Consider the following 22,776-nt stretch of genomic DNA (forward strand, 5'->3'; position numbering starts at 1 on the left):
TGTTTGAGTGTGTGGTCTGGGTACAGCTCATGCGCTCGTGGGGACCTAAACGTGTTTACACGGTGACATTATGGGGACATCATGTTGTGCGGAAAAAAAGCGAGACTCCATAACATAAATCATTCAATGTTAACGCAAATACATATTTAAAGGTTAGGTCTGGGTTAAGGTTACAGTAAAAGGTTAGGCAAGTAGTTGTTATGATAAAGTCTGGAGTGAGTCTGCAGGAAATGAATGTGAGTCAATGGACACATAACTGTGTGCGTGTGTGTGCATGTGTGTGCTGCACGTGCTTCCTTTGCCAAGTTTCCTCTCTTTGTTTGGACTGGTCCGGTCAGTCCGACCCCCACTGAGTGCAGAGCAACCAAACACACACATATATCAAAACACGGGACAACAACAGACAGGGTGCTCTTGGAGAAAAACAGGTAATAGAAACAAGAGCAAAGGGGACGAAACACCAAGCAAAACAGAACGAGAGTGGGGGGGACTCGTAAGGTAAAGGCAGACAGACAAGCAAACGGAGTGACAACAATGACCCAGGGAGAGGAAAAGGAGGATGCATGGGGCACTTTAATCACTCTTAGTTAAGATAAGTATTTAATTGTTTTCCCCAAAGATAAGACGAGGTACGAATTTAAGAGACATAACTCAAAATCCACGACAGATTAAACGGCCTTCTTTTCATACCAGCGGTGAAACTCACAAATGATGTTTCGGCATCATTAAGTCGCTTTATTGCAGTAATCACAAATCAGAAGTGTTGCACAAGGATTGAGGCCAAAATGAGACTGAAGATACAGGCAGCTCATTATGCCGTAGTGGTTTTGTCTGTAAAGAAATATTTCTTTCTATTAGCGTCTTTGATTTCTATGCATTAGTTCTGTTGTGACTTTAAAAGTAACGTTTCTGCAGAGAAAAGTCCACGACACAAAGACAGTCCAGAGGAAATTACAGTAACGAGTTCATATTGATGTGGGCTCAAATTGTTACAGCCCACACACAAAACAGAGAGAAACTTGATTGGATACAATGGGTTTATTGATGCGCGCAATGTAAATCATTATTCGATTTAAGGCATGAAATTCTGTTTTTCTCCCCCCTCTAGCCATTTCATCTCAGGCACATCCTGCACCGGCTCAACATATAATGAAGCTGTTGAGATCTGAGCGGGGATGAACAGCTTTGTGAATCTTTCTCTGTGTGTGTGTGTGTGTGTGTGCATTTGTATATTTATGTGCGCCTGGATATTCACTTGTATTTGCCTTAATGTTCAAATACGTATATATGTGCCTGCATGTTTACAGTACCAGGCCCTTGTCTCTAAAGCCCTGCAAACTCTCTGGGTCTGACCAGTCTAAACACACGCACACACAAACTCCTGCTCCCCTCAGAGATATGCTTTTAGAGACGTGGGGCCCTAAATGCCTTACAGATGGACTCCTAACAAACACAACACTCAGTCTCGGCCCTCAAGTATTCCTAGTATTTGGCTTTGCTGTAATTTACAACATACTTACCTAATTGAGACGCTATTAAGGTCAGAGCATGAATTCTTCTGTGTACGCCTCATACTAATGCACATGATATAAGCGTGACATACACGGCACAGCATATTTGCCCTAATATAGCCGAGGAAGGTTAACCGCAAGTGTGATCTATGGTCTATGTAGTTTACTTAGAGCAACGCAAATAATGAATGATGTGTTGAGCAGACACATGGCTGTTCAGGTCTGGAGGGCACATTAGGGGGTTCTTTCCTAGACTCCGATGACGGTTTTACATACACATTTTCAAACACAACTGACACTTTCATTGCTAAATTAGGCAGCACTAAATGTTAAAAGAAAAAAGGGAAATTATTTCACTCTTTTCCCTTAATTTCTGTGTAAGTTCATGTCTAAATATGTAAACTGTTAACGCAGCACAGATTTTCAACACATGCAGAATGTGACGTAATTAGAAAAAAAATTACGTTAAAAACTGAAAATTAGTACATCAAAAAAATTATATTAAGCATTAGTTGACAGTGATCCAGTGATGGTATTTTCTTTGTATTTCACAAAATCTTTAATTGGGTTTGAATGACAAATGATTATGTCAGGGATTGGACATTTAAAAAGTTTTGTGTGGAGGTAGAGCGGGCGCTAGTATTTTTAGTTTTTTTAAATCTTGCAAAAAAATTTCATGAATTTCACAAAAACAAATTTCATATTACTTTACTAAAGGCTGCTCTCGGCTTATAATGTAATAATTTAATAATGTAAGGATTACACGTTAGTTTTAGTTGCCGAGCTGCTGCCAGGGAACAACATACTTCACCATATTGTTACACTGGATCTGAACTAAAAAGCAGGAGCTCGTTGCACAGGCTGGCTTTTACACAGTCTATAAAAGCATACTGTTGTAACTTCCCTGTCCTTTTTGTCTTTAAGGGGGAAAAAACAGTCCTGCTATAAAACTGTGGCATCATCCAAAACACATGCAGCGAGCTCCCCGCTGAAAGGACACGCTGAAGCTTAAAGACACTGGCCACTTTTCGAGCTTGTCATTTGGGTATTTTTCATCGAGTGTGCCTGACAGAGAGATAACACGCTGTCACGGGGACTCATCCATCTTCGTTTCCAAGTCACTTCTGGAGAATTCAATCTCGAGAGTGCGGGGTTAGACACTTTGGTGATTAATCAACTCTTTGCTCGTGTGTGCGAGTGTAAGCGCAGAGACGTATACGTGTCTTTGTCTGTGTGTGATAAATCACTGTCTAACCCTGTACAGGACACACAATGCCAGAGCACTCTTCACCCCGCTGAAGATAAATTCATCTACAAGTGATATGCTGACAATACTTAGACGGGAAAATTGTTCCATCTTACTTACTCAGCTGCAGCAGAAAAAGCTGCCAGAGAGGTATATGTGCAGCGTTTTACAGTGGAGAGGAGAAAGTGGGAATTTGAAAATGAATGTAGCCCGAGGGTCATCGAGAGCAAGTATTCAGAAAAGGCATGGGAACACGGCAACATTAGAGTTGGTGAATAATTCCTTCGAGCTGTTTGAAGAGATCCCGTTCAAGGTTTCAGAAAGGTTTCACTTTGCTTGTGGCTTACCATTATGAGCAACATACAGGAGATGATGCAAGTTGGACTTTACAGAGTATTATGAAATGTAGGAAGTCATGCAACATAAACAGAAGTGATAGCGGGGGAGACTGTATGGCAAACAATGTGCAACTGACAAGTGAACAACGGCTATCAGACGTGACAAATGCAAAGGTAGAAAATCTCTTGTCACTTTCATGTCCAGCCTACACCCGTAATGGCATGGTCAGTGTGTGGTGAGCATTACAGCATAGCTATAATACTCAAGATTAAACATTGTAATGGGAGAAAAAGGGGAAAAATGATATTTACTTTTAGATAGAGCACAAAAGACATTTTGTTCTTAGTGATAACCAGGATTACACCATTCAGTCATTCTGATGTGTGTTTTCCTACCCAGGTATGCTTCAAGTGATCTGGCAGTCATGCTGAACAATAAAGTTGTTGCCAATCAGACTGGCTTTTGGCATTTTTTATAGATTCAACTAACTGAGTGAACTGATATACTTGGTGCACAATGGTTGGCTGTTTTCAAGTTTTCCTACTAGAATTTTTCTTTCTACAGAGTTCTTGATGATCCTGATGAAGGGTCACAGGCTGAAAGTAATAAAGTTCTTTTTTATGCTAAATGTGTTGCTAAAGTTTTGATCTCTATAGATTAAACTACAGGAGTGGAAATAATGTTTTTTCCCAACAGGCTGTTAATAACAAAGTGTCTAGCACAGAAGTTAAATTGTTTCTTTGCATAATTGTCTTTTATGTTTAGACACTACATTGGTTCGTGCCTTGAGATGTGCCTTTTTATGTTTGATGATGATTCATAGGTCAGTGTTACATGGTTCAACAAACTAAATAAAGACATTTCTTTAAAAATGGTTGAAAAAAGCAGCCAGTGTCTAAAGAAGTCCTTCAGAAGTCCTGGAGAACTATTGCTCAAGTCCAAAATAAATAAAAGAAAGTCTGGTTAGTTAAGTAAAAATAAAATATAAAGAAAGGAGTGATAACACTTGAGACTTTTGCAAAATACTGTATTTACTGTATCAAGTTTATCTGTGAACTAAGATATCTATAAAGTACCATACCAGTGATGCAGGCCTCACAGTGAATGTATCAAAGGTCACCAGGTTCATTCACCTGCTGTTTCAAAGAAAGGAAGAAGAAGCCACCTTTTTCATTTATAACAGGTGCCTGAACACACAAGCTAGAAAGGATAGGGAGCAGGTGCATATTCAAAGAAAACAGTAATTATGAAGGACTGGCAGTTCGGGAAATAATGAATTTCTCTTGCTACTTTTGTATACCAGTTCATACGAATGCAGCTCTGATTACAGGAACATTGATTGGTTCCACATTGTTTTGGAGGAAAAGTAGCCTGCATCCGTAGGCTTCCACTGATTTGTTTCCCAATTATGTCCTTCTCAGTTCCCCCTTTTTTACCTTTTTTGTCAATGCTGAGCCCCACAGAAAAAAGAAGGGTAAGAGAGAAAAAGTGTGTCACTTTTCAACACGGGTTTGTGTTTCTAATCAGGAGATTGCGATCACAACATGTAGCCTGAAGCAAATGGGGTGTAACTCAATCTCTGAGGGAGGTCTGCAGGCTTGGAGGGCAAATTCGTTCACGATCATTACACTTCTCTCTGCAAAAAAGGGGCTCTGAGAACAGCTAGCGCTTGCAAACATTAGAGAGCGGCGGTGCTGATGAGTGCACAGAGATGGTAAGGTAAATACCAAAGGCAAGTGCGGGAAATCCTTAGCTGGCTGAGCTGAATAGAAAATAAGTGGCAGCAGAATGCATTGTTCTATTGTGTAGGAGTTGTTTTCATGTGAGAACGACTTGAGTATAAGGTTAGTCTTCAATTGTACACCAGTCCCATGGAAAGAAAAAAACACCCCGAAAAACCCACAAACCTACATTCAAATCCAAGTATTCAACCGCTCAAACAACGTGTGACCACACAGCCACACATTTCATACAACACGACTTAAAAGACATCATTAATCAGAAGCACGCCGTCGCAATCCAGCTGATAACTCACAAAGGGGAAACGTCTATCACGGCTGGCATCGCGCTGGCTTCACGATGTTGTGCTCATTCCACTATGTTTAAAGGAGAGCACGCCTAGTCGCACATGAGCTTTGTAACACAGCTGTTGCCTTTTGGCTTATGCCTCTCTGCAGCTCCTTTATGTTTCCAATTTTTTTTATATTCTTCATGGAAACATAAACATCCAAGAGCTGTCACAAGCCAATCTACACAGCACTACAGGAAAAAAAAAAAGAATGGGTGGTGTGGAAAATCCTAAAAGCTACCCAGTAAGGTCAACTAAAAATACAGCATGAACAGACACACAAGTGCAGTGTAAACACAGCACTGATATTGATAAGGTGGGTTCAAGAGAGGAGGTGCATGTTTGGCACAGGCTGACTGAAGCCAGCCACAATAGAGCTATTTAAAAAAAAAAAAAGGAAGACGACTGCAGTGCACTCATTCATCTGATACAGAGACACATGCTGGCAGACTCACACATCGTTCTGCTTATGAACGAGATAGATAATCTAATCAGTTTACCACTCTTACTGTCAGACAAAACACACACGCTCGATTGTGCCTACCTTATCTTCCAGCCTGATGAGACGAGCCCCAATAGTTGGGTATTCTTTATCTTCTCCTTTTCCTAAAAAGAAAAAAAGATAAAAGAAGGGAATATATATATAAAAAATAATATATAATACAATCGGATAGTCCACTACTCCAAGGTGATATAACTTCCAGTAAAAGGCCCGATAGGCCACTGTTCACTGCTTCACACTTGGCAGTGACAGCTTAAAGTTTCATTCAGTCGTGCGCACAGTTAAAGCTTGTAATAAAGACGTATGTGAGCAAATACCCAACAGTTTCAGGAGTGTTTCGACTAAATCAAACCATTAAAAGTACGATCCTTACAAGAAAAACTAACGAAGTTCTAGTAATTAGAACTTATTAAGGACCCCATTCAGTGTTAATTTGCCTCATATTTTTTCAGTCTGCCTTACATCACATCCACGCTAACCGACTTCCTGTTGGAAAAGAGAGCTATTCTTGTTTTGTTTCGCCCCATCCAATTAGTGGCGCAGTGAAGTTTCCATCTCGCCGCTGTTATTTTTAGCTGGCATGGAAGCTGTGGGAGCTGCTGCTTGGGGCACTTAATTTAACATTGCACAATTAATTAAAGAAATGTGTTTGTGTAATTCCTCTGACAACAACTCACACAAGCGCGCTAATATGCGCTCACCAGAATACCGCCACAAGCAGGGTGCTTAAACTCCCATACTGGCAAACATTCGGACGTACATGCAGTCTTGCCCGCACCCAAACTGAGAAATATACACACGCAAGCATCAGGGAGCTCTCTTTCTCGCATATTTGGTCTGGCACAACTGATGAGCTGGTTATAAACACAGGGATGGAGCGAGGAGTGACGGCTGTCTATCAGATGGAGACCACTGGCGTTTGTTGCGTATTTACCTGGAAGAAACATGCCCGGCTTTCCCAGAGTGCCATCCAGCCTGACAAGGAAAGACAGAAGGAATTAGACAGCGAAAGGCAAAAACACAAAGCAGACACAGAAGAGGTTCGGCTGGATAAACACTTTATAGTGCCAATAAAATTAAACAAATGTCATCCGCTTCAACTGTATTTATACATCACTGCTTTCAGAGAGCGCACACATGCAAGCCTTAAAGGGGTTGGACAAATGGATGCTGTCCTCTTATTGAGATGTGAAGCTTTGAAAATAAACACTGAAACTCACAGTTTCACTTCTTATGTCGACTGGCATTTACGAATTCACTGAGGCAGAAGGAAAGCATTTGAATACAGTGTTCAGTGTAAGCCATTTGCATCTTTTCCTCACCTTAATCACACGTCTTTATGTGTTTATTATTCGTTTATGTTGGCAGACTAGTGGTCTTTGCAGTATTTTGGTGTGTTTGGGATAGTGTCTAATAGTGTCTTTTTTTTCTTTTAGATTTTATGGGGTAATAAAAAAAAAACTGTCAGCCTAACAGCACTTTCATGATTTAGTGTTGCTTTATAATGACTTAAAAACGTAACAGTGCATTGCCACGGGTCCGTGAATTACTGCAGGAGGCGTTACGAGTTCCAGGCGATGCACTCGCATGAAGCAGACACAATACATCACCTCTCACTGACCTATAACGGCTGAGAGCCGTGTGTGTGTGTGTGTGTGTCAAAGAAAGAACATCTTCTTAAGTGAAGCAGAGAAAATCGCACGGAGAGGACAAAAGGTTTAACTTTCACGAGAACTGTATTTCGCTGGAACTCAAAATAATGACTCTGCTCTTGTTATAAAGTATAACAAGGCAGAACAAATATGGGACCAGTGAGGCTCCTGTCTGTCCGATGAAGACTGCAGAGAATAGGATAAATGTCTATAAATGTTATAGAAAGTGCTAGCAGTTGCAATGAGCACACTGTTTTGGCTGCACAACCCCAGTGTTTTATGACCCCCTAAAACTGAGTCTTTAAGAATTGATGCAGAGCATGAAAATGTTATTAGCGTAAATATAGCCAGAATTTACCAAATGAAAAATGGCCCAATGAGGACTCCCATAAAGATTAATGATTTTAAGTGAGACCTGGCCAATAGGGCAGCAACACAGCTACATAGAAACACCCATCAGATTAAGAACATTGCATTTTACTCACAGAAAATGAGACAAATGTAATGATTCTACCAGAAATGTAAACTTCTTCAGTGTAACAAGGGTGTGAATCTGAAGTTTGAAGCTTTTGGTGCAGAAAATCTACATGTTTTTTTTTGCCCAATTCTGGAGAAATTGACAGATCTGGGACTGTGTTTCTTTGTTAACAGACAAATAACAAGGAACAATATGGTTTTACAAGTAAAGGCATATCAGTGATTGAGGCATTGGATACATAGAGACATCTTAATGGCTTTATGCTTAATAAAGCTTATGGAAAGAACAACAAACAGCATAAAACAAAGGCCCCACCTTCTCTGCAGCTCCTTGATGCGGACCATCATGTTGAGGTGACCCTGGGAATACTGTTCGATCACGTCTCGCACATCATAGGGCTTCCGAGCTTGCTGTTGATACCAGCATGCACACACACAAAAACAAACACACACACACGGTGGGACACAAAGGCCATTGTCAACAACAGTCTCTTTTGCTTGGTCCCCAAAACATCCCCAAGGGGTTCATTGTTAACCCAGTGTGTGTGTGCACGTGTTTGTGTGTGTGTGTGTGTGTGTGTGTGTGTGTGTGTGTGTGTGTGTGTGTGTGTGTGTGTGTGTGTGTGTGTGTGTGTGTGTGCGCGTGTGTGTGTGTGTCCTGACAAGTGCATGGTCAAGTAGAAAGCAATCGTGTTAAAGCCCTTTCATAGCTTTGTGTAGTGTGACGTTGACACAAGGAGCATCAGAAAGAACTCAGTGAACTCTTTACTGCACAGTGTATAGCCCTCTGCAGCTGACACCACACAGGCCCGAACCGAAAACTTATAGAACACTTGGAAACAGGAAGAATCGAAGAAACTTTCTGAAAAACATGCAGCGTGGATACAAGTGGGCGCTTTCGTGAGCACTGCGAGCGACTTTTGCGTGCGCAGCACAGTAAGTGAATTCCTACTGTAGCCCCAGAGACAGGTTAGCAGATTTCCCATGATACAGTGCCTGGACTGTGAGCACAAAGAAGGCATGCAGGTGCAAGTTTCAGGCATGCACACAAACATTCATGTGTAGACACACAAGCACACACACCAGCACCACAGCTGATATATACCCTTAAGCCTCCCCCCCTCCTTTCCTGTGTAGCCACACATACTACTACACACTTCTCTTACTCCCTCTCACACTCTCAATCTGTCTTTCTCTTCATCTGTCACCCCTCCCTCGTCTCTTTAACTCTGCAGTGTTTCTCTCTGGATTTCCCTTTACGTACCTGAAATTTCCTCCTGGCCACAAAGTACTTCATTCTGCGGAGGACTTTTACCGCAGATCTCTGGGCATGGGACAACCTGTGACAGAAATAAAGGAGACTAATTTAGGCCACAAAAGAAAAACACTTCACATTTTAGCTTGTTGTAAAAGGTCAAGTGGTTTGTTCTTGACTAACTGCCCTGAAAAGAAGGGACAAAAAAAAGAAAAGAAAAGAGAGAGACAAAAAAGTCTACGTGCTCAGCGCTAATTGACCCTTGCTGCTTTTCAGGTTCGATGAACAATGCGTATGCCACCCAACTGCAAAACACATGTGGGTCTAAACAGGAAAAACAAACGTGCATTGACAGATATGCATTGATACAGACAAGTGTAACAACACAGATTAACCCGCACTCTGTATCGGTGCTTGCCTTTTCACTCAAAACAGTAAATCCACAACCCACTGCGAAAACGAGAGAAGAAAACCAATTCAGTTTGCCTTAAGAGGAGTCCCAAAACACACGTTTCTGAGATCAAAGAAGCACATCTGTGTCAACACACAGACACACACACAAAAATGCTGTTATGAAACACTGAAACCAAAACCACTTGATGCACACAACACACAACAGCTTTTACTTGCATACCATAGTGACTATATGGCATGTATTTTTGTTTTTTCAAGCAGGCGCTCTGTGCTGTGCTCTGCTGTGCATTGGTGCACACTGGGTTTAGATGTTACTGCATTTCATTAATCAGAAAATCTTGCAAACACATACTGGAAGCACATTAACATGCTGCAAAGTAAAATCAAGTGTAATAACCTAGGACAAGGTGTCTCAACCTTTGTCAACGCTGCGATCTCCATAATCTTAAGACCGCAGCAGTTTAATAGTCATGTCAAACTGTCATGCGAATTAGAAAAAGGCATGGGGTATAATAATAATAAAAAGGTATTAACATTTTCAAGGGCATTTAGGGGGCTTCCAAGAGAAATGTTAGTATCAATATATAACTTACATTCTTTGCTTCAGATATTATTTGATGGAGAATGAGATTGTCAAGCATACCTAAATACTAGCACCTGCCATAAATGCTTCCAATAAACAGCGACAGGCAGCCTGCAATCAGTCTGCAGTTAAATGGGGTCAAGCTGGCAATTTTATGCTAAGTATTTCTGACAATACAGCAATTAACTGTGATTAAATTGTCAAAAATCACTTATCGGTTGCTGTCTCTATAGACAGAAATTCAACCAGAACCAACCAGCTGACAGCCAGCTCATTGGCCCTAAGCTGTACTCATTCCCACAGATTATTTCAGATTGATGGCAACATGTTGGCAATTTGTCTGCATTTATAAATTAGACAGCAATTATTTGCCAACCTTCAACAATCTTTCTGGGAGTGATTGCAGTCAGTCCAAGTCAGACTGCAACTGTTTGCAGACAGGTTGCCTGTCTGTGCAAATCACCTTAAGCTGACTAGCTCGGACTCTGGGCAAACACGTAGTTACCACAAGTTGCAATTGGTTGCAGAAAGGGAAGAAATAGGGGCTTTTTTGGTAGGTGCAAGCAGGTTATTGTCCTGTTTTTTCTCATGAAACTGAGCCATTAGCTTGCCCTGAATTAGGAGGCACCTTGGTCAAGCTAAGTGTATCCAGTGCTTGATGATCGTTCGAAAAAGCCAATTTAATGTAAGTTTGTTCGCTATTTCAGCATGGTGGTGCATGAGACGAGACCCTTGTTCAAAGAGTTTAATTTATTTAAAAAATATCTCTTATTGGTCTCTCTGGATCTAAACAATGTCCCCATACATATTACTGCAATACTGTATTCTGTACTGATCTTTTCCCACACCCCCAAAATAAACAGAAAAGAACTATTATATGGCTTTTGTCCAATTACAGACTTAAATCCCACACAGAATTAAATGAACAATACATGACCTATTATTCTTTTCAATGCAAAATTTGTTTAGCAAAAACAAACAGTAATGGAGTGCAAAGTCTGGGTGAGGAGGGTATTATTTGATCCCTGCTTTTTGTGTCAATTTTAATATTGGTTTTCTGTTTCATGTAGGACATGTCTCAGACAAAGGTGACCTTTCAGCCATCTGTTGGTATGTGCTGATAAGCCTTTGGGCCATGTGCATACGCCCAGCGTCTGCAAAGAGTGTGGATTAAGTCAAAGCCAATATATGGGTTTTGTGTATTGTTTTGAAGAGTTCTCTCAAGCTACTTCCCAGTCAAGGCAGACAGACCCGCACATACAAGCGCACACACCCTTGACACACAGAATCACACAGAATCACACAGCCTCCACCCTCGTCTCCCTAAACATGGGGGTCTTTGTGGAGTCAACAAGTCGCTCTGAGGTCTTAATTAGGCAAAGGGACAACAAAAGGACTTAACAGACAATGCGTTGACATGGGACCATAAAACAGGAACATCAAAGGCTGTTGAACTGCCGTCTTTCTTCCTGCCCTCCATGCAGGGCCTGCCCAAGCTATAGGAGGAAATGCATGCAAACAATACCAAACATAAAGAGCATGAGTCCCTATTTTAGGAAAAAAAAAGTCTAGCACCCACCCCTTTGCTCTCCTTCGTCAAAGAGGAGAAGGATGTGTTTTTTTTTCTCCCCTCGTTTCTGTGTGAACTGGAGGGTGCAAGCATAATTGGGAAAGAAAACACACGTAGGAAACAAAAAACGTGTGGTTTTGATCGTTGAACAACTGTACCCTGCTCCCTCCTTGCCCTCCTCCCGTTTCCTGCATTTGACACAAATGCACACACATGTTCAGTGGGTAAGTGTGATAAAAGAACAACACGGATGGGTGTTTTGTTTTCTTTTGTCCAACACTAACCCACTCTGCACTCCATTAAACATTTGACACACAGAAAATGTAAGAATGCAAATCCCACATTTCTCTGCTTGCTCCTCTTGTGCTCTTGAGAGGTAAGTGGGAAATGTAGACCTCCTACGGACAGGATCTCGTAATATTGTCATGTAGTCTTTTCTTTCCCGCCCTTTCTGTTTCGGTTACTCACTAAAACATGTAGAATGATTCTCTAGAAAAGCGTGGTCTGCCTAACCGCTCACCACGCAATACTGGTATCTTGTTTTTAATGATGGCAGCACCGAAAAGTCATCTTCAATTGTCTACCATTGTATTCTAGTTATGATGACCTGCTGGTAACATTATTTAGCGTAACATTTGAAAGAAGAAATTGTAATAAGGAAGTTGTAATGCAGATAAAGAAGCCAGATTTCCTTTTAATAAAATGCAGGCTCCACCAACCCTGACCTGCAGGACTACAGTGGTGTTACAGGAGCTCAAAGTGTTACAGTACTTCGAGTTCTTCCGGGGTTACAAGTTCCAAAGAAGACAGCCTGCCTTTACTTCTCTGTTGCACTTTGAGGACTGGGTGGAAAAACAGGACCCAGAGCAGCAATAAAACATATAAATTAAGTCAAAACCTCCTAAAACTTAACAACTCATTACACTTTGATTCAGTATTGATAATCAGAGACTTTTGCAACATTCAGATTTCTTTTTTAAATTATAGCGTGGTGTAATATTTATCTTAAGTCCATCTGGGTGTTGCAGCATTGACTTGACAGACTTCTAATGTTACTTTAAGCACGCGTCTTCTTTCCTGTCCAGATCCGATGACGATTTATTTTTTAAAAGCTTTTAAGCCATTTGTCGTCTAATTTTTCAGCTTCCCTAATAGTGACAAGTAGTCATCCACTATGAAATAACATGGCACCTTGGAATGGTTTTGCTCCTTTCCTCTCTTACTTTTACTTTATTAGCTGACACTGCCATTAAAATCTTAAATCTTAAAAATCCTTTTCTGTCAAACTGTGTACAGGTGTCTTGTGCAAGTCTTCATAATATATTTCAATACATTTTATTTGAAATGCAATTATGTACCGTAATTGTCGGGCTATAAGCCGCTACTTTTTGCACAAGCTTTGAACCCTGCGGCTTTTAGTCAGGTGCGGCTTTTCTATGGATTTTCCATGATTTTTGTGATATCGTAAGACGATTTGTTTTGTTTGTTCCGCTGTTGTACGGCACTACGTTGCCTGGCGGAAGGATCGGGGTTCAAGAGTGGTATGTTAGTCACATGTCCGTCCGCCAGGCAATGTAGTGCCGTACGAAGTAGCGTGAAAAACAAACTTCAAAGTAGCGCTACGCATTCAGCGGGAGGCGTGGATGACGAGCGGCGATAAACTTGCGAAAAGCAAGTTATGCCCAACTCCACCGGTGGATTCTGACAGCGTGGAAAAGTGTGAAAACATCCATGATCACCAACGGATTTTGAAGGGCTGGACTGCTGCATGATGGAGAGGAGGACACCGCCACGGCCCTTCTGAGGGTGTTCAACTCTGACACTGACAACGAGGATTTCTTTGGTTTTGAAAGTGACAACGAAGGAGAGAAGCGGAGAGTGGATGACGAAGCCATCCTGAGCCTGTTTGTATCCGACACTGGAGAAGAGGACTTTGGTGGTTTTAGAGCGCAGGAAGAAGAGAAAGATGGTGAATGACTGACTTTTCTTCTTGTTAAAGCTGTGTCACTGCACCTGAGCCTAAAAGGTAGTCCGAATCTATTTTTCTGGTGTGCTGTAGGTTACTGTTATGTACTACATGTGCAAATATGTACCCATAACTTGTTTTTCAAAATATTAATAAAAGGGGTGTGTCTCCAAACAGCCATCTCTTTCCTGACAATTCCCTTTGTGCATATTCTCTTACATATGATAAGTCAACATTGAAACACCTGCGGCTTTTAGTCAGGTGCGGCTAATGTATGTACAAAACAGGATTTTCCCCTGATTTTAGCTTGTGCGGCTAATATTCAGGTGCGCTTTGTAGTCCGGGAAATACGGTAATTATATTTACATATCAATACTCAAAGACAGGCACACTAGAATAAGAAGGTAAAAAGTCTGAAATGTACAGAAAACAAAGAAATAATTATACTGTAACTAAGTTTAAGAACTGCATAATTACCTGGTAAAAACAAACAACATTTCTCCATCTTATGTCATAATTACTCTGTACTTGCTTAACTTCTTGGTATTTTAAGGAAAATGAGACACATATAATACTATAAGTAATTTTAAGTACAGTACAACTGAATATTAGAAAATCCATCATGCACCCCAATATAATGAATATTAACAAACACCATAAAAGAAATAAATATGTAAAAAGTAACACTTTAATATAGCCCATGACCAAAAGAGTATTTATGATATAAGATGAGAAAATATTGTTTGTCAGCAAAATTATGCAGTACTTAAAATTACTTACAATACTACTTACATTTACTTACAATAGAATAATTTCTTTGCTTCCTCCAGACCCCCCTAGCGTATCAACTTTTAAATATGTCTAGGTAAATATAGTTATATTTTAATTTTAAGTAAAACATATTGAAAATTACAGGGTAACTACGCCCTCAGTTGCAGGCTATATAATAAAGTGTTACTACAACATCTTCTCTCTTCTTGTTTCCCATCTTTGTGTGTATCTGTGCAGAAGATTTGACACAGTTTATCCTGGGAACTTCTCTTGAGCCAGCAGAGCTCAGATTTTACCCCCGACGACTTCAATATTCTTTCCATTGTCCTGCACTGTATGATTCACTCGTGCTTGGTTGTGTGTATTTTAATTGTGAGGATTAAATCCCAGTTTCTAGTTCTTCTCAACAGACTTGCTATTCTTCAGGTCCACTGTAGAAGTCATAGGTGAGCCATCGTTGCTGCAGTTATGAACTAGCCCTGACCCTCGCTTCAAAACTGGTGAAAGATTTAGCCCCATGGCTTCCCATTGACCCTTCACTCTTAATAAGTTTTCTCTCTTCCCCAGTTTCAAATGGTCACTTTGGAGACCTCTGAGTTGTCAATGGCAACCTACCCTCCTATGCCCCATGACCCCGGCTCTGTCTTTGGCAGGGGACCATCAAATATCCTGTGCTTCCATGGTGTGCAGCAATAACCTTGGAGTCAGTCAGGAGAAAGCAACCCTAGACACGCATGTGCTACACTACAGGCAGGACCCAGCAAGTCTGCTGGCCTGTGTGTGTGTGTGTGCGTGTGTGTGTGTGCGTGTGTCTCTGTGTGTCTGCATCTGTCTCTGTGAGATAAGCTTTATATAACTGGCGCTTTGGTCCATCAAAGAGATGTGCTCTTCTTCAGTTCTCCTCAAAACCAGGCATTTTTTTTATCATGTCTTGGCAGGATAAGATGATTACATTCTTTCAGAAATGTTTGATCTAAGTGATGGCATGCCATTCACTGAGTGTTTAAAACGAGGAGGATTGCAACTCTAATTTAAGCAATGCTACCACGTTTTCTCTAAAATACAGAATTCTTCAATGACTTCTAAAAATCCCTAATACGTGTAACCACAATCTAAGGTTTCGGGTAAATTTTCCCGAGTATTTCCATGGCATACAAAAAAAGGGGAATAGGACATATGCTGTTTTCCATTTATCTTGGAAGTTGGAGCTGGAATTGATGTTACACGAGTTGAGCAGTACAAACAAACCAGGGTAGCCATTGTTAGCAGTATCTGTTCACTGAAACTCACTGCAAATCGTTTTGCACATACTTACATTACCGCAGATGCACACTGGACAGCTTTGTGTATGATGAACTCTACACTGTTCCAAAAAATAGTAATGTCAAAGTATCTTACTGTATATTTTACAGTTTTGTACTGTCTTTCTAGAATATCATTAAATTTACATAAGTAGACTGTGATTTTACATGTCAAAGGTAAAATAACATAACATCACTGTAAATATAGTAAAACACAATTCACTTGTTTTTTAAATATATTTTTTTTTGTATGGCAGTACTGTAGGAAAAAATCCTAATATAAAAGTATTTTACTGTGCATTTTACAATTTTGTTCTGTTCTTCTAGAATATCAATAAAGTTACGTAAATAGACTGTGATTTCATATTTCAAATCTGTACATATGCACATTTAGATTGTTAAAATACATTCACAAATGTATCATGATTTCACAAATATCTGTCCGTTATTTGAAAGATTGAACTGTTGAATTCAAATGTAATGCTATGGAAAAGTATATAACATGATTCCTATAAGCTTGTGTTACATCACATAAGTATTATTAAAATTGCTATTTAGAGCGATCGTGGCTCAAGAGTTGGCAGTTTGCCTTGTGATCAGGAGGTTGCCGGTTCGATCCCCGGCTCGGACACTCTCGGTATTGTGTCCGTGGTCAAGACTCTTCACCTACTGGTGATGGCCAGAGGGGCCGATGGTGCGATATGGCAGCCTCGCCTCTGTCAGTCTGTCCCAGGGCATGCAATCCATTATTATTTAAATTAACTGTATATTTCTGTACATTTACGTATTATGATTCATATTGCCACATTCATTGACCTTGTAATTTCATTGTTTGATCACATTAAATTGTTCCTAATTTACTGTCTAAAAGCACTTGGAAAAGGCAGAAGCCCATGTAAAATTAGCGCAACAAACTCTATTTTCATTACTGAAAATAACTGTATTTTCACGAGAAAGTTATTTTCTGTTATTTTACGGTAGTATTTTGGCGCCCCAGCTGCCGGAATATTGCTGTTTTTTTTAGGATTTGTTTTTTTCCCCCTATTTATAGATAATTTCATTGTTTAATCACATTAACATGTTCCTAATTTGATGTTTAAAATCACTTGAAAAGGCAAGATCCCATGTAAAATTAGCGCAACAAACTGTATTGTCATTACTGGAATCAAACGTATTTTTATGAGGAAGTTGTTTTCTGTTTATTTACGGTAGTAGTTTGGCGCCCCAGCTGCCGAAATATTACCGTTTTTTTAAGATGTTTTTTTTAAACAGTGTAGAGCTCACAGGTAATGGTAAAAAACAGATTTTGGGGTCGGGGCAAAATCTGCCGTTCTGTCCAAGTATGAAATCCAACTTTCCAAGTTCAACTGGAACCCACTATTAAACCAGTTCTGCCTCTGCCTGTTCTCCACTGTCACCCAACCTTTGATTCATCACAACCAGGTTCTTTCTTTTCTCTTTCTGTTACCAGGCAACCAAATAAGTATGAAGGCTAAGTTAACCTTGGTTACTTTCTTTATAGCTGCAAACTCATTTTCCACACTCTGAGTCTCTGTTTGACTCACTTTACGACTTCCTCCATTATTCTGACTTGCTTCATGTTTTTGCTTATTCTTCAGTTTGGCTGCAGTTAATTTAATCTTTAATTTAAACTCGACTCAGTCAGAACGTGAACCTGAAAATCTGCCATACGTGCAATAGTGTCAGATGCAACCACTTAAATCTGCTTTCTGCTACAATAGGTTCCCTTCTCCCCATGGGCCTGCTCCAGTTGTTTTCATGTCCACTCTTCCCAGATCAATAGACACTGATCAAGACATGCCAGAGACAATAGCAGCAACCCAACCACATCAAAGACCAGCACCCATTGAGAGCTGATGACAAAGAGAGAACAGAACGAGCGAGCCCTGTTTGATGTGTGTGGCCTCGGAGACAGAAAAAACGAGGGGGAGACGCCAGAGATACTTTACAATCTGTCTTCACCGTCACCTCGCAAACACACAATCAAATTACTGTTTTCATGTTTCCGTATATAGATATGGAGTAATGTATAAAGCAAAAAAAATACAAATAAATTCAGTAATTTGTTCTTTCACATTCACTGCCACAGAATTTCTCTGAATATCAAAGCCTTAAAGTCTCCTCTCCCGAAGCGTGTGAAAGAATCCCACCAAGGAAAATTACTCGTCTCGAGAGGCAGCTGACGTCCCAGCACACTCGGAAAAGCTCCACCCACGTTTAACGTTAATGATGCAGAATCTCACAACCTGTCATTATTTGCAGAGAAAAGAGACGGTCGCAGCTCTTTTCTCACCACGCAGAGAGAAGATTGGAGAAGAGCACACTTTTAACAAGTCGTGTAATGACCACTGAACTCTTGTCCGTGTAGTTCTAAATGCCAAATGATCAAAACAATTTGGGTGACGAGGTTGGAAAAGCCAAACCAATTTGAACTAAACCTGTGGGAGATTTAATTTTTACTCGAGTACATAAGCCGCAAAAAAATTACGATTTACTCTGAAAGAATATAGACACAATCATGTACACAGACATTTTAATAATGCAATTTAAGTTGGTTAAATGTGACATTTAAAACTTGGTTGACTTGTTTTCCCAGTTCCTGTCATCAACAAACTCAGAAGTAAGAACGACTCTGGGAATAGCAACCTCAAAGATGAGACCAGCATTATTCAGGGTTTTGGGGTTCCAGCCTGAGGTGTAGCCTAAAGACAGGGATGTGGTGGTAACTATTCTTCAAAGAGAGTCTAATTAGAGAACTGCATCGTTTTGTAGTTAATGATCCCCTATTTTCTGTCAGACCTTGTTCTGGTCTAAATAGCTGCTTTTGCATTATCTTCAGGAACTTGGTGCTGGCCATGAGATTTCGCAAGCGTTTACAGGAACAGATTTCTGCCAACCTGCTGGCCTTTCTGCTTCATTGGTGGTGAAGGATCCACCGGACTCATTACCTGATAAAACTTTGACCAAACATTGGTGGTACGTATGATGCTGGTAACTGTGGATCTGTGAGTGCAAAAACGTTCCTGAACGAGGTCCCAGTAGTGTAATAGAAACTTTACAGAGTAAATTTCCTTATGTGTAGTTTATATGCAGTGATGTGGTTATTTAAAAAAAACATGCTACATATTACTCGTTACTCGTCTTAAAAGTAATGCAGTACATTATTTAATTACTCAAAGAATTCTATTCTTTGAGTAATTAAATATTATTCCATACATTACTATCTTGTTACTCTGTAAGATGACCTTGACTGCACTGTCTCATAAATATCAGTTAACAGTATAAATCTTCCACACACTATCCTAATGACACAAAGCCAAAAAAATAAACCAAAGTTGAAAAAAAGGTATGTGCTTTAAAAGGAAAAAACAACAGCCCAAAGAAACAACAGCTACAGCCAAAGTGATTCTACTATAGAAGCATGTAGAGGTTGAAATGCAGGTTGCCGTCAGTGCAGATGCTTAATAATAGCCGAAATTTTGTTAGCAGTGTAATGTAGTTGTTTCTGTGCTTGACGCGGCTTGCATTTCACCATTATGCTCGTCTTTTAGAGCAATAAAATAAAAGTAAGCACTGAGTGTACTGACACAATCAGGTAATTTAGGATAATGTATAAAAGCATACACTCTCACAAGCATTGGTAAGTTCCTGACTCTGGTGTATATGAGACTAATCTACGCCTGCTGTTTATATCTGTGTTTAAGCTTGGGTGACTCAGCTCAAAATGACAGGTGGGAGGAGAAGTAAGCCTCACTAGTGGCCCCGCACACATCTACATGTACCAGTATTTAACAAACAGCAAATATATAGGCACACTAACATGTCATGTGGACGTCCATCACATTCACAGCATGCCCTGTTTAGACCAACATTCCCGAGAAAATGTGCATGTATGGGTAATGTTTGTGCATACATACATGAAGATGGATGGGTGATTGAGTTTAGTGGAAGAAGAGGATTTATAATTCATGGCCTAATAGGATTTGTTGCTATTTAGGAGGATTAAGGATGTCATAGAAAGAATCTATTTACTGTTGCCAGTCAGGGGGGTCCTCTTGCCTGGGTGGGGAGGTTTTTGGATGGTGGGCAGAAGTGAGGTGAGGGGTGCATGGACCCTTGATTTTTTTTTTCTCAAATAACCCCAGGTAGTAAGGCCCCTAAGCACTTAAACCCACCCCCACCTCCCCACTTCAGCCACCATTTTTGGATTAAATTGGCTGTTTCTCATTCATAGCAGTCCAGTAATCCAAGCACATGAGCCCAGTGGTTGGTCATGCCAACACATGGTCATTCATGGGAAGTTGTGTGTGAATGTATTCAAGGACAGTTAGCCCTACCTCGCTCTTGAGGGAGCATGAACAGGTGACTGTCACAGCCCTGCCTTGCTTACCCAGACCATGGAAGCAGCAGGGAGACAGAGAAGAAGAAGACGGGGAAAAAACAGAGATGGGAAAAAAGAGAGAAAAGAGAAAGGAAGAGATGGAGTGTGACCTGAGGACCTTCTTAGCCAAGAGCCTTCCATTGGTTATAGATTATAAAACAGCTTGCTTTCAAAAGGGAATTATTCTTTCATTCATGTGTGGCTGGGGCTACAGTGGAGGGGTGGAAGGGGTAACATTAAAGACCGCTGTTTAATTAGGCCTTTCTACAGTGGTTAGGCTTTTTGTTCATGATTTCAACTATGGGAAGCCATCCAGACAGTGGATGTCACTGTCAATTATTTTAGATCTGTTTACCTTGAGAGAAAGACATAAAGTCAAAGAACTAGTGACTAATCACGTAAGACTAATCAACCAGTCGAAAAACACAAAAAACCAAAAACCCATTAAGAAGTAAAAACCAAATTGCATTTGTAAGCCCAGTTTGTTCAGACACAGCGTACAGTATTTTTTTAATTTATTTTTTAAATTAAAATGCTGCCAAACCCAAATGCTGGTCCAACAGAAGGCAGCTTCAGTCTGAACAGATTTGACTTTCCTCATGGTACATCCTGTTTGTGTTTCTCGTGCACAAACTACAAACATGGAGAGACACAGAGATTCATTTTGATTATTTAGCAAAAAGACATGGAAAGAGAGTCTGCAGAGAGACTGCAATCCCGAAGCTTAAGGGGCCTGCTCGTCAAACCCTGCAGAGGCCATTTGTCTTCTCATATTCCCCATAGTTTAAATGCTGAAAATAAAGGAAAACTAGAACTTTATTATCTTTAAATCATTGCAACAGCACTTTTGTTGGGATGGGAGAGGGGAAGGGAGGATTTCAGAAGAGAAATACAGTTGTGAGGCAAGGCTTCTTTCAAAACATTAGAAGAAAATAGTGGGAAAAGGTTGGCTTATTAGCAGATCGATATCCTTAGTCTACCTCTGGTCTTCATTTAGCTGTGCAGTGATACAAAACAAGAGACAAGCTAATAAAAACACATGAGACACACAAGCCTACTTGGTTAATAAAATACCTTATCCAAAGACTGGGAGTACTGAAAGAGAAGAAGGAACATTATTGGAGGGAATGACAGAGACAAAATGAGATGGAGCGGTGGAGGAAGTGGTAGCAGCAGTCATAATGGTCGGTATGGATTTATGGTAGCAGATGAGGCTGAGAACGTCTTGGCAGGCTTGTTTTAATAGCTTCCGTTCTTGCTCCAACATTCAATTAGCACACTGCCTCTGTCTCCAGGTCCACCCCTGCCTGGACAGTAATTATAGCAGCAGTCCAAACACACAAAAGCAGACAGAAAGTCAGTCAGGCAGACAGACAGGAAAGCTGAGAAAGCCTCAATGAGGTTGTATCACTGACACACTTAGTCTGCACTAAATCTAGAAGTACTGTTTTCATTAGTGATCTGCTGTTGTTGTTCATACAGTATAAATATTAAATCATCCACCCTTGCATCCATTTATTACGATTTTCACCATTTGATAGTGGACCGAGAGGGATTCAACTTTAAAGGCTTAGACAGAAATGGTGTCGATTGAGTGGCATTGATTATGGTTTTGTCAAAGTAAAAATCAAACAAAAAAGCGAATCCTTCTCTATGCATAAATTATTCATTTTACGTGGGCTCACCCTTAGGTATGGAGCTCAGTCATTCAAGAGAGACTTTGAGTTGTGCTGCTGTTCCCCCATATCAAAAAGAGCCTGTCGAGCTGGTTTGGGCATCTGACTATGATGCCTCCTGGACACCTCCTAGGTGAGGTATTTAGCACACGTGCGTATATGTGTTAGTGCTTGCCCCCTTCCTAATTTTTAATTTTTGCATATTTGAAACTGAAATCTTTCAGATCATCAAAACAAACGTTCATATTACACAAAAATAGCCAGGGTAAATAAAACGCAGTTTTAAAATGATTATTGCTTTTATGAAGGTACAATAGTCATCAAAACATGGATGATCTGATATTGTCGTGTTGGTGTTGTTCCCAGGTCAACATGAAAATGTTGTTCCAGGTTCAACATTGCAAGTGACCAATCACATTGTTGTGACGTTATTCTTTTGCGCGCCAAGCCATTCATGCATTTATGAAATTTCAATGTTGCAAGGACAATATCAATTCTGCTTACCGTTTATTAAAGGGTTAGGGTTAGGGTCAGGGTCCGTTGATCAGCGGACAGAAGCGGTTCCTCGCAGCTTAAGTAAAGTTTTTTGTTTTACGGCGGTTTTTCCCGAAGTCGCAAAAGTATGACGTCACAACATTCTGATTGGTCACTTGCAATGTTGATCCTGGAATAACATTTAGTATGATGATCTGGGAACAACACCAACACGACAATATCAGCTCGTGCTCAAAACATACCTTGCCCTGAGTGAAAACTGGTTGTGCCACCCTGAATTAAACATTTGTGAGAACTGGCAATGAGTCTTTCACACCATTGTGTGTACTTTTTAGGAGTGTTTTAATTCAATCACATTGGAGATTTTCGAGCATTAATGGTCTGTTTAATCTGATCTAAGTCTGGACATTGACTAGACTACTCCAAAATAATCATTTTGTGTCTTTGAGTCATTCAGAGGTGGATTTGCTGGTATGTTTTGAATCATTGTCCGGGTACACAACCCGAGTGAGCTTAAGTTTCAGGACAACTTTTCTCCTTCGGGATTT

The 22,776-nt window shown here is 40.3% G+C and overlaps 1 protein-coding gene across 2 annotated transcripts in view; it reads right to left on the reverse strand.

Annotated features, from left to right (window-relative positions):
- kcnq1.2 (potassium voltage-gated channel, KQT-like subfamily, member 1.2) overlaps positions 1-22,776 on the reverse strand; it is a 176,037-nt gene that overhangs the window by 57,594 nt on the left and 95,667 nt on the right. For both annotated transcript variants that reach the window (XM_026175315.2, XM_026175314.2), the window contains 4 exons: positions 9,060-9,135; positions 8,112-8,206; positions 6,601-6,641; positions 5,709-5,770 (listed from right to left, as the gene is read on the reverse strand). In XM_026175315.2, the coding sequence (XP_026031100.1) occupies positions 5,709-5,770; positions 6,601-6,641; positions 8,112-8,206; positions 9,060-9,135 (274 nt within the window). The remainder of the gene's footprint in view (positions 1-5,708; positions 5,771-6,600; positions 6,642-8,111; positions 8,207-9,059; positions 9,136-22,776) is intronic.

This window comes from Astatotilapia calliptera, chromosome 7 (genome assembly GCF_964374335.1).
Source record: "Astatotilapia calliptera chromosome 7, fAstCal68.1, whole genome shotgun sequence".
Classification (NCBI taxonomy): domain Eukaryota; kingdom Metazoa; phylum Chordata; class Actinopteri; order Cichliformes; family Cichlidae; genus Astatotilapia; species Astatotilapia calliptera.